Raw genomic sequence first — 15771 nt, forward strand, 5'->3', positions numbered from 1 at the left:
GTGAATCCTATTATTTCTTCCAAGGAAAGCAATGGTTGACTTTTCCAGTTCCCTGTCCTGAATCACCTGGATCGATCCAAACAGCACAGTGGAACCCTCGAACTCATTTTCACCAAAATTCCAAGAGCTTTTCAATCGGCTTTTCCAATGAATTGGATTCTTTGGAATTCTCCGTGCTCTGGAATATTGTTACCAGTGTCTCAGGAGGAACTGGCTTATTTTTAACGGGCCAAACTTGCCCAGTTTTCAGTTTTCTTCTTGGAATTCATTGTGGATCTCCTTGGAGAAATGACCGGGAGAAAAGGAAAACAAAGGGAGAGGCCAAGTTGTGATTACTGTGAATGTTTTTATAAATTAAGGAAAAAAATGTTTGGAGGAGATCTTTGAGCAAACAAACAGAAGGGAATGGCTTGTTTGGATTCCAGCACAATGGGATAGACGGGCTTTCCCCTTCCTGTTTTATCAGAGATTCATGGAATGGTTGGGCTTGGGAGGAGCCTTAGAGATTATCCAGTCCCACCCCATTCCAAGGGCAGGGAGAGCTCCCACTGTCCCAGGTTGCTCCAAGCTGGCCTTGGACACTTCCAGGGATGGGGCATCCACAAATTCTCTGGAAAAGCTGTTCCAGTGCTTCACCAGCCTCATTATAAAAAATTTCTTCCTTGGAATTCGTTGGAATGAATCCTCCTATGGTTTAAACACATCCCTCCTTTTCCTCCCAGGAGGTCTCCTTAGATGGGAGGAATGGAGGGATTCGGGATAGGACAGGAGGATGGAGGGTTTCGGGATAGGAGGATTGGAGGGATTCAGGATAGGAGGAAGAGGCAGATGGAGGGGATCTTCTCTGGAACACTGAGGGGACAAACAGCTTTTGGCCGTGTTAAACCCCAGGAATGTGGATCCAACAATCCCAAAGTGTGGCTGCTCCTGACATCAGTCTGTATTTCCATTTGAAAAATGTTTTCCAAGTGCTTCAGTCAGTGTAGGAGCTCCTCACATCATTCCAGGAGCTCCAGAGGCACCTGGCTTGACCTGTGGATGTTCCTCACCAGGTTTCCCTACCTGCAATCCCTGCTCCTGACCCAAACCCTCTCTCCTACCCCTGTGGCTCCCAGAATTTCCAGGAAATGGCCGTGTTATCCTGACTTTTAGGGGGGTTTCCAGGTAGCAGCTCCCAAATATCCACCTGCCCTTCCTTTAACTCATCCATCACCGGGGAATTCCAGGAAGGAAACGATCACTGAGATGTTTTATCCCTCCTCCAAATTCACCTGGAATGGCTTTTCCAAGCAAGGAGCGGGGAGAGAGAGGCCGGAGATGATGCGGAGATGGAGAAGAGGAGGAGGAGATTTCTCTGGGGTGGTTCAGGTGTTGGTAACAGCGACGGATGCTTTTGTTGGGAAGCTCGGACACTTCCTGAATTTTGAGTCCCGCGGGATTCTTATCAGCTTTAATGGCTCAGTTCCAGAGACCGAATCCTTTCATGAATCATTCCCATGCAGAGGGAGAGTTTTAAATGCAAAACTCATCCTTTAAGATATTTCTAGGGCAGCTCTCGGCTCCCCAAATTGTCCCCACACAAAGCAGCATTCCAGAGGTGTCCCACCACTGCTTCCTTCAGCTTTTTGGGATGGTTTTGGGCGGCTCAAAGTACCCAAAAATAAATAGTTGCAGGGTCTGTTACCAGTTTTCCATGTTTCCAGCACGAGGAGGACGCACCCACCACAAAATGATAAAATTCTTATTTTCTGGCCGAAGATTTCTGTGTGATACAAAATGAAACCTCTTAAAAGTGGAATTGCCCTTGGGAAGTCGTGAAGATTTTGGAAAAGTGGGTGATTTTCTCTCATTTCAGAGCACTTTTGGAGGAATATTTTTCCCTCAGAGTTGTTTCTCCACTGTGCTTCCTTTAATGTTTACCCAAATTGATTTATTTTGCCATAAGAACTGGTTTTATTTTAAGCAAGAGCACTTTGAGGGCTCCATTAAATCTTTATTTACTTTCTTGTCTGCAGAAAAGACCTCAAGGACATCAACATTTTGTTCTGAGCCAAATTTTGTGGGGCCCTGTGTTAGTTGGTTTTTTTTTTCCCTTTGTCTTTTGTACCTTCCAGAGAACCAAAAAATAAACAAACCCTTTTTTCCCAGTGTAAATTATCCTGCAAATAACGAGTCAGAGGGAAGGATTTTCCCAGTTTCCATGAATGGGAAATGCAGTATTTTTCTTCTCCTAACGGGACTTCAGGCAGAGAAAATGCAATATTTTTTTCCCCTCTTTTTTATCACGTGGATGTGGAGGAATTTTAGCTCCTTCCCCTCACTCCCGCTTGATGTTCTGAAGAAAGGCTGGGATTTGTTGGGTCCTTTTCATCCACACGATATTAGAGATAAGAAATCAGCTGCTGAATGAGACTTTCAGTGTTCGTGATGTCCTAAAAACCACCAGGCTGAATGAATCGGCGCCGGCTCCGACCCTGGAGCAGCCAAAGGGCTTTAAAGCATTCCCAGTTTTCCTTTAATCTTGGGAAAGCGCATTGGTGAGGAAGGGTGGATTCCTGGGTGGTTTGAAGCTTTGATTTTCATGGGACACGCGGAGATCTTGGCCCTGCTTTGGATTTAGCTCCTAGAGGAGTTTTTTGTGGATAAGGCAGGTGGTTCCTGTTCATTTGGATTCCCGGGTAACTCCTGTGTCTGACGCTTGATAAGCTCCTGGCTGAGGGCAGACACAGCTCTGGGAGCAGATTTGGGGCAGATCCACCACTCTTAGCATTTCGTTCCCAATATTCCACTGCAGCTGGAATTTTATGGCTGAGCACTTATCCAGCCAAAAGCCGGTGGTTCCCTGAGGACACAGAGCTGGGAGCAAGCGATGCCTTGGGGGATTGTGGAGCCCTTTGGAGGGACCTGGACAGGTTGGGGAGATGGGCAGAAAGGAAACTTCTGGAATTCAGTGAGGGCAAGAGCAGGTGCTGGATGTGGGGAGATCATCCCATTCCCACCCCATGGATGGGCAGGGACACCTCCCACCATCCCAGGCTGATCCAAGGGCCATCCAGCCTGGCCTTGGGCACTGCCAGGGATCCAGGGGCAGCCACAACTGCTCTGGCAATTCCATTCCAGTCCCTCCCCACCCTCCCAGCTGGGAATTCCTTCCCAATATCTCATCTAAATCTACTTCTTTCAGCTCAAAGCCATTCCCTGGGTCCTGTCCCTCCATGCCTTGTCCCCAGTCCCTCTCCAGCTCTCCTGGAGCACCTTTAGGCCCTGCCAGGGGCTCTGAGCTCTCCCTGTGTCCTTCCCTTCTCCAGGGGAACATTCCCAGCTGTCCCAGCCTGGCTCCAGAGCAGAGGGGCTCCAGCCCTGGGAGCAGCTCCGTGGATTCCTCTGGACTCTCTCCAGCAGCTCCAGGTCCTGGTGCTGTTGGACCCAGAGTCGGACACAGTTTGTCCTTGTGGAATAAAACTTGGGATAATTTGCACCTTCTGGAGCCAAACACTAAGAAGGAATTGGCAATGATTCCCAGGACTGCTTTCTCCAATGGAATGCCAGCATTGGCTTCTTCATGGAGGGCCCAGTCCAAACAGGGGGACCTCGGTGTCGCCTCTGCAGCTGCAGTGACTCCTCTTTGTCCCTCTTGTCTCCCACAGATGGCTTCTGCCTTCCGGAGTGGGATGGCATCGTGTGCTGGCCCGAGGGCGTGCCCGGCAAGGTGGTGGCCATGCCATGCCCCGAGTACATCTACGACTTCAACCACAAAGGTGGGTGTGGTCCCCAGGGCTGGCACAGGACATTCCTGACAGCCAGGAAATCCAAAATTCCCTTCATCGTCCCTTTTTTCTCACACGGTGCCTCCCTTCCGAGCAGGAGTAAAACCAGGGAAGAGGAAAGGAAGGAGCGGCGGTCGTTTATTGCTAATAGAAGAAAAGCTCCGTTTGAGCTGAAATAACGACACATTTCCCACACAGAATCCTGAATTTCACACGTGCCCCACACAGACTGGGATGTTCTAAGCACCAACTACCTGCTTACAACAGGTTGTGAATCCCAGAGAGTTCCAAATCTGGACTGATTGGCTCCCACAAACTCTGTGTAGCAATAGAACCCCAAAATATTCTTCCAGTCTGAATTCTCCACCTCAGGGCTTTGTTAATTCTGTGTGCAGAGCCCTGGTGGGAGGCTGGGAGCAGAATGTGGGAATTTCTCCTTATCTCCCTTTCCCTCAGGCTCCGCATTTCTTGGCTCGCTGGCGGTGCCGGGAAGTCTGAGGGTGTTTTTAGAAGCGATCGATTGGAGCACACTCGGCCCCTCAGTGAATGTTCCAAGCACCCAAGGAGGGATAAAGGAGGGAATTCAGATTCTCTGCTCGGAGCAGAGCACTGCTGGGGCTTTCAGAAGGCAAGGAAGGCTATTCCCGGGCATCCTGGCTGCTCACAGTCTGTCCTGACTATTCCATAAGGGACTGGGAACTGGGATTCACTCCTGGCTGGTGACCTCTCGTTCTTCACCTCAAAGGCCAGGAGGAACAAGGAGTCAGAGAATCCTGGAATTATTTAGGGTGGAAAAGCCCTCCAAGATCAGTCCATCGACCCCCCAGCCCTGCCAAGGCCACCCCTGCCCCATGTCCCCAGGTGCCACATGCACAGGGCTGTTAAATCCACCCAGGGACGGGGGTTCCACCCCTGCCCTGGGCAGCTGTGCCAGGGCTGGACAGCCCTTCCCGGGAAGGAATTTTCCCAATATCCACCCTAAACCTCCCTTAGTGCAATCCATCACTTTTTTCCTCAATATTCCAACATGGCTTGGATTCCTCACTTCACTGATATCCACTGGGTAAATCAGGGAGTGTGGGAGCCCGATGGAGACCCTTAGATGATGGAATCAGAGAATCCTGGAATAGGCTGGGTTGGAAAGGACCTTAAAACTCATCCCATTCCCACCCCTGCCATGGGCAGGGACACCTCCCACTGTCCCAGGCTGCTCCCAGCCCCAGTGTCCAGCCTGGCCTTGGGCACTGCCAGGGATCCAGGGGCAGCCACAGCTGCTCTGGCAATTCCAGCCCAGCCCCTCCCCACCCTCCCAGGGAACAATTCCTTCCCAATTTCCCATCCATCCCTGCCCTCTGGCAGTGGGAAGCCATTCCCTGGGTCCTGTCCCTCCAGCCCAGAGTAAAAATCCCTCTCCACGTTTCCTCACGCTCCCTAGCAGCTCTCCCTCTAGTCCCAGGATCCCTGGGATTAATCCCTGTTTTCTGTGAGGGGCTTTTAACGCACACCTGATGCCACAATTCCCACACAGACATCTGAACAGGGATATTCTCCTCTGCCAGCTGAATCCAAGGATGAAATCTTGCTCTCCCTTCCTTCTCCATCCCCATGAGGAGGGCAGGGGTAAAAAAAATACCCCTGGACATCACCTGAGCCTGGAAACGAAGAGCAAAATAATATAAACCACCCTTCTTTTCTTTTTTTTTTTTCCATAGAGAGAGATGCAAGGAATTCTGAGGATAATTCTGAAAATAATTCTGAATAATTCCGAATAATTCTGAATAATTCTGAATAATTCTGATAATTCTGAAAACCAAGGCTTCTCTCCTTGGTTTGCAGACCCAGCATCTGAACTTAAACCCTAAGAAAGCCTGAAACCCCAAGATCAACTTATTAAAGGCTCCGTGGTGTTTCTCAGCTAAAAAATGGATAAAATGGATAAATTGATATGGAGATGGAAGTTGGTTTTTGCAGCTGAGCTTCCAAGCAGGCAGGAGGCCCCAGGGATCCACTCTGGGATGAATTTTCTCCCATTTCCCCGCTGATTCTGTGTCTTCTTTCTCTCCGTAGGCCACGCTTATCGCCGGTGTGACCTGAACGGGAGCTGGGAGCTGGTCCCGGGCAACAACCGCACCTGGGCCAACTACAGCGAGTGCGCCAAGTTCCTCACCAACGAGACGAGGGAAAGGGTAGGCATTCCCATTCCTGCACGGAGCAGGAATTTTTGGCCTCATCCCCAGCTAACCCCATTTAAAACCCCAGATGAGCTCCAGCTCATCTTCCTCCTCTTGGAAACTCTTCCTGAGCTTGCCAAAGCCACATCGTGCTTTGATGGGCAATGAGTTGATTGGAAAATTGTCCTCAAAGGCAGAAAAGTTTCCTGCAGCTGCCATGATCCCATTCACAAAGAGATCTTGGGGAAAATGGGAGCGGTCTCGGGGACGCTCAGAAGTGGTAGGAGGTTGTTCCTTGGCATTGAGGCTCCCTCTGCCACAGCAGGAAATCCTTTCGCTGCCAGGTTGTTATCAAAAATTCCAATGTTTGTGTGGTTGTCTGTGGGAGGGGATGTCCAAACCCTTGTGGAATCAAACCAGGAGCAACTGGTTGGGAGAGCTGGCAGTGTCCAGCCTGGAGAGGAGAAGGCTCCAGGGAGAGCTCAGAGCCCCTGGCAGGGCCTAAAGGGGCTCCAGGAGAGCTGGAGAGGGACTGGGGACAAGGCATGGAGGGACAGGACCCAGGGAATGGCTTCCCACTGCCAGAGGGCAGGGATGGATGGGAGATTGGGAATTGGGAATTGCTGGCTGGGAGGGTGGGGAGGGGCTGGGCTGGAATTGCCAGAGCAGCTGTGGCTGCCCCTGGATCCCTGGCAGTGTCCAAGGCCCGGCTGGACACTGGGGCTGGGAGCAGCCTGGGATAGTGCGGGGTGTCCCTGCCCATGGCAGGTGTGGGAATGGGATGATCCTCAAGGTCCCTTCCTACCCCAACCAGAGTGGGATTCCATGATCTTGAATTAATTCTGGTGTAGCCACACTTTGGAAACACTGACACCAGTCCAAAGTTGGAAAAGGGATCCAAAGCACATGGAGAGGGTCTGGTGTGCTCCCAGAAAAAATAATATCCCACAAGCCATATTTTTACAAAAGTTCAGGAAAGTGGCAAAACAGCAGCTGGCAGAAATGTCCCTCCTCCCTGTGAGCCAGCCTGGGGCTCTGGAATGCTGGGAGTCTCCTGGAAGGAATTCCGTGCTAAGGCGACAGCAAAGCTGCCCCTGGTGTCACCTGGGAGGATGTGACCTCCTTGTCCCACAGGGAATGACGTTCCCACCCACACGCGCCTGTAATTCCCAAAGAATTCACCCAAACCCTCTGGTTTTTCAGTGGTTCTTGGAAGAGTCCCCTTGGATACGGGGCATGGCATTAGGGACTGATCAGCTGCACGGAGGATGATCCCAGACAGCTGGAGATAAGGATCTAACCACGGCTTCCGTGAGGATGATCCAGAGGCCCTTCGGGACAATGTTCTTAATTTTAAACCTAACCACAGGGTAGGGGAGGTTTTTTTAATTTTTTTTTTATTATTATTTATTTTTGGTTGCTGTTTTCTCCTCTGGAGTGAAGCAACTCATGAATGAAGTGGTTCAGGAAAATAAGGAAATGAGGGAAAGGAGGGAATGAGTTCTTTGAGGATCTGAGTGTTTCCTCTCACGTGGACAAGGAACAGAAGGTTGAGTGCACCGGGTGCTGCTCCAGCCACTCCAGCAAAGGGCTGGAGGATGTTCCCTTCCAGAACCAGTCTGGTGGGACTTTCCCCAGTTCAGAGTGGAAAGAACTCTTGCAGCCCCAGAGTTTTCTGGGAAGGTCCTGGAGCAGGTGTTGGAGTTGTCGAGCATCTTGATCAATGCACAAACTTTTGACCTCTCTGAAATTGTCTCCTCTGTCCCACCACCCTCAGCCGTGTCCTGGGGTGGGAATTGGCCAGCTGATTTCCCCCCATGCAAGATTTCCCCTAGGGAAAGGACATCCTTTGTTTTTCACCTCCCACAGTTAGGATTTTTCAGGCTGAATTGGTAGAGGAAGGGCACAAGAAAGAACAGAGTTGCCCATTTTTTTCCACCACAACGAAGAAATCGAGAAGTTCCACCTCCGGGGTGACAAAAAGAGGCTGGAAGCAGAATTTCCTGTGGTGGGGTTGATGTTCCTGACTTTGTCTGTGTCCCCTGAGTGGGGCTGAACTTCCCAACAGAGATTTCCAGGAGGTGTCACCTCAGTTTTAGCATCAACCTCTTGGAAAATTACTGCTCCTCATGAGCTCTCCCTTAATGAGCTGTTTTAATAACCCATCCCCCTCATCCTGCACCCCTAAGGCTGAGGCATCTTTACCCAGGAACTTGCTGTTGTAGCTGCAAAGGTGAATGGAATAATATTTAATATTAAGACAAATTAAATCATCACCATTGTTCAGGTAGAATTATCAGGCTGGTCTTGCTGAAGTGGTGTTCACCCAGTGCAAAGAACACAGGAAAAATGGATGTTTCTGCCCGCTTTGAAATCGTATCTTGATCAACAAATGCTTTTTAATGACATCTATTTATTAATTTTTATTATAATTCTTAACTTTATGTTTGCAAGAGGTCTCTTCCTCAGGCCTGCCCTCACCTCAGTGATCCTGTGACTGTCACCGACTTCCCTCATTTTGTCACAGAGGTGGCTGAATTTTTGTAACAAATGAAGCACTCTCTGTGCATCCACTGCAGGTCTCTTGGGCCTTGGGGTCTGAAACCACTCTGGAAATAAAAGAGGAAGGGAAAAATGCCCTTTTTCCCTCAGTGTGGTGATGACTTTACTCACCGAGAGCACGGGAGGCCTCTTGTCACACTTCAGAGGGGCCCTGCAGACCTGGGATTAATAAACCTTCCTTTGATTTCTTCTTTTCATGGAGTAGATTTTCAAGAGCATCTATTTAATAACTTTTATATCAATACTATTTTTTTTTTTTATTATTAGCCTTGTATTTACAAGAGGTCTCTTCCTCAGCCCAGGCTGCCCTCACCTCAGTGATCCTGTGATTGTCATGGGGTCCCCTGATTTTGTCACAGAGGTGGCTGGACTCTGGTGACAAATAAAGTGCATCCACTGCAGGTCTCTTGGGCCTTGGGGTCTGAAAACCACTCTGGAAATAAAAGAGGAAGGGAAAAATGCCCTTTTCCCCTCAGTGTGGTGATGACTTTACTCACAGAGAGCATGGGAGGCCTCTTGTCACACTTCAGAGGGGCTCTGCAGCCCTGGGATTAATAAACCTTCCTTTGATTTCTTTTTTTTCATGGAGTAAACATGTCCAGAGATGTCAGAACGGGGGAATTTGGCCACATAGAGCCGTTGTCTTGAGCGAGAGATTGTTTTCTATTATTATTTCCCTCCCTGGGGAGCAGCATCTCTGCGTCACCACCAACAGCTGCATTTACCCAACGCTTTGCCAGGGGCTCGTGGCTGCCTCCGAGCAGATGGAACCAGAGGGAATTTTAAGAAACTGGGCTTTTAGAAAAAAGAAAACCCAACTGTCTGTGGCTATAAATACATGGATTTGCTGGCTATCTCTGGAAATAGGCCTGTACCTATAGATAGCTGGAGAGATCCACACCTAAATAAACACCACGTGCTGCACACAGCTCTGTCCAGGGCTGTTTGTTTAGGTGGGGACTTTTCCCATTTCGGCCACGCTGGGATAATTTTAAGATAGGCCAAAGCGGCGAACAGAGGGCCCCAGAGCAAGCTGGTGTCCTGCCCCGAATAAATGGGGATTGTTTCACACAGAGCAGCTCGGAAAGGGCTCTCTGCAAAGAGCGAAGTGTGTTAAAGCCATCAGAGCCCAGAGAATTAACAGCTCGTAACTGCCCGGGGAGGGACGGCTCCTGGGCGGCTTCCTCAGGGAAAATCACCACTGGAGGATGGGAATGGACAGCCCTGGAGACTGATTCCTCCCTTACCCAGGTAGGATGAGGCCATCGAGGGAAGTGTTTCCTCAAATTCTTTCCAGATAACGTCAAACAGGAGTGAACAATCAGCTGGAAGTGTCCAAGGCCAGGCTGGATGGGATTTGGAGCAGCCTGGGACAGTGGGAGATGTCCCTGCCCATGGCAGGGGTTGCACTGGGTGATCTTGTCCCTCATGGCAGGGACACCTCCCACCATCCCAGGCTGCTCCAAGGGCCATCCAACCTGGTCTTGGACTCTGCCAGGGATCCAGAGGCAGCCACAGCTGCTCTGGCAATTCCATTCCAGTCCCTCCCCACCCTTCCAGCCAGAAATTCCTTCCCAATATCTCATCTAAATCTACTTCTTTCAGCTCAAAGCCATTCCCTGGGTCCTGTCCCTCCAGGCCTTGTCCCCAGTCCCTCTCCAGCTCTCCTGGAGCCCCTTTAGGCCCTGCAAGGGGCTCTGAGCTCTCCCTGTGTCCTTCCCTTCTCCAGGGGAACATTCCCAGCTGTCCCAGCCTGGCTCCAGAGCAGAGGGGCTCCAGCCCTGGGGCAGCTCCGTGGGATCCTCTGGATTTGCTCCAGCAGCTTCACATCATATTTATTGTGGATTTGTTCTGTTCCCACCCTCTTCCCTCAGCATCCCTTCCTGGCCATGGAGGAGACAGGGAGCAGAATTAAAAGGACTTTAGGCCTGGCCATTCTCCTTTGTTCCTTAAATTCCCTTAAAACCAGGAGTGAGGGTGACCTGTATTCTTGGAGCTCCTCAATCTTTGGATAAAATGAGGCACAAATGACAAGTGATGAACCTCTGGCAGCTTTTTAGGCTGTTTCTCCTCAAATCCCATGGAACCACTGACAGTGGATCCCTTCTCTTCCACATATCCAGCCAATAGCAGCAGGATCCTTTTTCCGGTCACCTTTTCCAACACTGGCAGCAGCAATGGCATGTTTGGGTCAAACCCCAAGAATTTCCCTCATTCCCATCTCCCCCAAAACCACAGGGATGCCAAACACAGTTATTTTTAAAGCAGGTCAAACCCATCCTGTTTCCAAGGATGAGCTGAAGGGTGAATGGGATCTCCATCTCCTGAAATCCCGGGAAAGGGGAGTCGGAGCCAGCAACGTGGGAGGTTGGCTCAGCTTGGGACCCACCAGCAGGATAGGCCATCATAAGATCCAACCTCAATCCTGTCTTCATCTGCTCCCGCGTGTTTGTAGCGTGGGGATTTTACGGCTTCCCGGGAATTCGGAGAGGCCTGGAGAATCCGTCCCCTTCCGAACACAATGGGAAGGGCCCAGCGTGTTGCAGGGCTGCTTTATCTGAACTCCATTGTTCCAAGCAGCAATCCTGGAGCTCTCTGGGGTCCTGGGAAAAGCAAACAACTTTGTGGAGCCTCAAAGTGACGGCACAGGAATGGGTTTGGATTGTTTTGTCCCGAATTCCACCAAGGAATGCCAGCAAAGTGTCAGGCATTTGCAGCAGGACAAGGGCAGAGGTTTTAAAGTCTGCGGAGGAATAAAAAAACGATCCGAGAGATGTTTTGTTCGTAATTTCAATCAACCCTGAGGTGCCATCCTCATTCCACGCCTATGGATTTGGTCTGGTGTGCTCCTGGAAATAGAATCCGAGAATCCTGGAATGGTTTGTGTTGGAAGGGAACTTAAAGCTGATTTTTATGGACATGCATGTCTAAATGGGAGTGTCTGAGAGTAAATTGGGGTGTCTGAGGCTAAATTCGGGGGGTCTTTTGGAAGAGCTGATCCCAGTCACTCTCCAGCACGTGAGGATCTAAGAGCCTGGAATCTCTATGGATAAAGGGAACCGAACCCCGCAGGAAAAACTCATCAACACTCAGCCGTTTCCCTGAGGCTTTGGAAATCAGTGCCTGTTCCGTGCCTTTGGTGAATATCCCATTTTGAGAATATCCCATTTAGCATTTCCTTTTATCCCATTAAACTTTTTATTTCGTCCCCTTTTCCTCTAAAGAAAAACAGACAAGGAAAGCAAGGACAGAGATTTTCCGGCTTTGTTTATCACTCAAAGCAGCAAACCCCTGATTCCAAACGTGTCCTTAACAACATCTGAATCAGCAGCTTGGAGAAACTTTGCAGAAATTCCAGCTGGAAAATCCTTATTGGTCCTTCCAGCCTCCCGTGCTGCTGATCCCAACCTTCCCATTCCTCAAAAAAACACGGATCCCTCCCAGTTTCACAACCCGAGTGTTGCTGGTGTCTCGCAAAAGCGGAATAAAAAGGAGGAAAGGAAAACATTGGATACAGGGAACAGCTCCATGGAACTCAGGATGGGATTTGCCACCAGAAAACTCCTGCTCCATCTGGTTTTCCTTTTCCTTTTGCACACGTGGCAACAGTTGAAAGAGTGGAGGATTCCTGCAGGAATCAAATTCATGGAATCATGGAATCCTGAACTGATTGGGGTTGGAAGAGACCTTAAAGTCCCTCCAGTTCCAACTCTGTGCCATGGGCGGGGACACCTCCCACAAGCCCAGGTGGCTGAAAGCCTTGGACACTTTGATTAAATGATAATTAAATCAAATTAAATTACATCGGTTTAATTATCACACTGTATAAACCAGGATCTCATCCAGCGATGGATGACCAGGGTTGGTCAGTCCATCCTCAGGGTGGACTTCCAGGAGACTTTAGGTGGGAATTTCCTGGAGTGATGGAGCTCCAGGTTGTGTCCATGGCTTGGCCATCATGACCTTTGTGGTTTTCTGGGAATTATTTAACTTTCCGTCCATCTCAGCTCCCTAAGGATGCTCCTCAGACCATGGAGAGGGTTGTTGCAGCTGGCAGATGATTCAATATTTTCCTACTTGGGGGACCTTTCCTCATTCTTCATTGTTGTTCTCATGGAGCTGGGACGTCCCTCGGGAGACCTGGAATTCCTTTGGAGATTTTTTCCCCTCCTGGGTAAATCCAGGGAGGAAAACCTCCTGGGAATTTCCAGTCCTGAGCTCCAAGTGAGGGAGAAGTGGAAGTGGAGAACAGCAATTTTTTGCTCCCAAGGCTTTCCCCAAGGATCTGAGCGCCCCATCCAAGAAATCACCTTTCCCAACAGCTTCCCAGAGAGACTCTGGGTAGGATTTGGGGCATCTCCTTCTCCAAGGAGGACACCAGGAGAGGCTTTCTGTGTCTTGGCACTTGGGGATCGACCTCCGTTCACAGAGAGGCCCTGTGGTCAATCAGAGCAATCAACCTTCCAAAGCCTCCTGCCAGCCAATCCAGAGGCTCTTCCCGAGGCCATTCCCTCCACAACAGTGGTGTTGTCCCATGGGAATGTGGACCTTCCCGGTGAAATTTCTGAATGGGGCTCAGGGATGTTTTGTTAAGGCCTCAAACTTCTGGATTACTGAGAATTCCAACCTTGGAGCGAGATTTATTATTATCATTATTATTATTATTATTATATTTTATTTTTTACTATGGACGCAAACGTTCTCCAGCTCCAAGAGGATTCCAGCTTGGCAGCAGGAAAATCACGCCAGGCTGTTTTTCCCTGGAAGCTTTGAAATCTCCTCTTCTTGGCTTTTCGGGGCCCGCTGCCTCCACAGACAGATCTATAAAAATCTATAAAAATATCACATAAATACGCACAGACACACTCGGTAAATTAATGTTGGCAAGGGCTTCGCTCCTCCAGTGCAAACCGCAGAGAAACATTCCCAAATCTGCGGATTCTGATGTAATAGGGCTGAGGTTTGGCATTCCAGGCCAGCGTTCCAAGCCTCAAATCCCAATCAGAGCTGTCATTCAGAGCCCAGCATTCCCGATGTTATTGCAGCCCCGTGGGCGGGGCGAGGGAGAGGAGGGAATGAGAAGAAAGATGCTGGATTGGTTGGGGTTTTTGGGATTTGTTTCTAATTTCAGGCTGGGAAAGGCAGGACAGGCTGGGATGAGGGGCAGGCGTTTTAACCCTTTCCAGGAATCCCTGAGTTCAGCTGCGTGTCCCGGCAGGATCAAGGAAAATATCCCGATATTTAATGGAAACCTCAGGGCTTCAAGGCCAGCTTTAGAAAATAGCAACCTAAAGCCTCCCAAAGGATTAATTATGAGGAATTCTCCTGTGACAGGAGCTTTTCCAATGGGATTTTGGCAAGCTCAGGTTGTGTCTGGATTGGATAACCACAGGCAGAGGCTGATTTGGATTAAAAAAAGGGAAAAATAAATGCAGGTGATATTTTTCCTCGTATCCCATAGCCAAAGCATTTTCTTCCCATGTTTTCTGGGATGAGTTACACTCCCCCAGGCTGGGGGTCAATGTACAATGGCTAAATTGTACAATTCCAGCAAAATTCCCAGCTCAGCAGGCATTTTGTCCTGGTAAAAATTCCCAAGTGATTGGGGCGAGAGTTTGTAAAGCGCTTTGGGTTCCTTTGGGATGAAAATACTGTGAAACTCCCAGGTATGGGATGAACCCAACTCCATCATGAATCCCTTGCAAAATTCCCAGCTCAGCAGTCATTTTGTCCAGGCAAAAATTCCCAAGTGATCCTTGGGCTGGGCTGAGGGCTTGTAAAGCGCTTTTGGGTTCCTTTGGGATGAAAATACCGCGAAACTCCCAGGTATGGGATGAACCCAACTCCATCATGAATCCCTGGGGGAAATCCCATCTCCCCACCTCAGGGAACACACACCCCACTTCCCAAGCTGCCAAAAGGACGGGATTCCCTGAGGATCTGGGCTCTGTGCACTGCCAGGGTTGTGTGATGGTGCCGTAGGGCCGCGTTCCCAATGTGACGCTGTTTTCTCCATCGTTTCTGCTGCAGGAGGTCTTTGATCGCCTCTATTTGATTTATACTGTTGGATACTCCATCTCCCTGGGATCCCTCACAGTTGCTGTCCTTATCCTGGGATACTTCAGGTAGGCGGCTCTGTTTTTACCTAAGTGACACTGGAAAAGCCTCCGGTTTTTCTGGAAGGATGAAATTGGGGTGGCGCAGTTCAGGAAGCCACCAGTGGCGGTGGCATTTGTGATTTGGGCTGTGTTTAGGGTCACTTAGGGCAAACTTCCTGGGGGATGGTGGGTGGGGTGTTGGAATTCCTTCCGCTTCCCTCAAGTGGAGCTTTCCAGGCCCTCTTTGGAGCAAACGGGAAGAGGGGCATCTCCAGGAATCCTTTGGAAGACTGTCCAGGGTTTTCTGTCCCTATCGTCCCTGCAGGTGACCGGCTTAGCTTTAGATGGCTGATTTGCAGATAAAGTTTCCTGAGGGAAATTCCACTCTAAATCCAAATGTTCGTGAAGGATAAACCAGTTGAAAGGGATGGAAAAGTCCCAGGATAATTCATCCAATCTCCCTGTGCTGCTGCTGTTCCCAGGGATCCAAAAATGACCCTCCTGACTCTGATTGTGTCCCCTCCCTTCCCACCATCCCTGCCAAGGGATTTATACCCCTAAACACCACTTTGAACCTTCATTATCCATTCCTTAGATCCAACGTTGCCTCTTCCATCCCTGGAAGTGTCCAAGGCCAGGTTGGACAGGGCTTGGAGAAACCTGAAATAGTGGAAGGTGTCGGGGTTGGAATGGGATGATCCTTATGATCCTTAAGGTTCCTTCCAGCCCAAACCGTTCTGGGATTCTGGGATTCTTGCTGGCACAGAGAGTGTTGGATGGGAGGGATGAAAGGTGTCACCCATATCCAGGAATTTGTCCTTTGAGAATGTTCTATCTGGTGAGCTGACCTCAAACCCTGAGCCCCAGATTTGCTTCCCTTTGATGTCTGCTCATGTCTTCTCCTAAAAAACCAGCAGGACCTGGACAAGAGCTGAGGGGGCCAGAACAGCCCTGTGATGTCTGCAGAGGGATTTGGGAAGCTCGAGCCAAGCCCTGGGCATGGAACAGTGGGAATAAAATGTGTGGCTTTGGGCTCTGGAAGTGCTCAGAGCTCTCTGCAGACAGTAAAAGGTGTTGGGGGTTTGCCTGGATAGCAAATCCCAAATCCGCGACACGCCCGATCCAAAGGGGAACACAGACCCCATCCCCCCAGCACACTCCAGTTCTCCCGAC

General features: G+C 49.8%; 1 protein-coding gene across 2 annotated transcripts in view; it reads left to right on the forward strand.

Annotated features, from left to right (window-relative positions):
- The window catches only part of PTH1R (parathyroid hormone 1 receptor), a 204713-nt gene that overhangs the window by 39934 nt on the left and 149008 nt on the right, over positions 1 to 15771 (forward strand). For both annotated transcript variants that reach the window (XM_069006208.1, XM_069006207.1), the window contains exons 4-6: positions 3648 to 3758; positions 5835 to 5953; positions 14531 to 14625. In XM_069006208.1, the coding sequence (XP_068862309.1) occupies positions 3648 to 3758; positions 5835 to 5953; positions 14531 to 14625 (325 nt within the window). The remainder of the gene's footprint in view (positions 1 to 3647; positions 3759 to 5834; positions 5954 to 14530; positions 14626 to 15771) is intronic.

The sequence above is a fragment of the Aphelocoma coerulescens genome, chromosome 2 (genome assembly GCF_041296385.1).
Source record: "Aphelocoma coerulescens isolate FSJ_1873_10779 chromosome 2, UR_Acoe_1.0, whole genome shotgun sequence".
NCBI classification, from domain to species: Eukaryota; Metazoa; Chordata; class Aves; order Passeriformes; family Corvidae; genus Aphelocoma; species Aphelocoma coerulescens.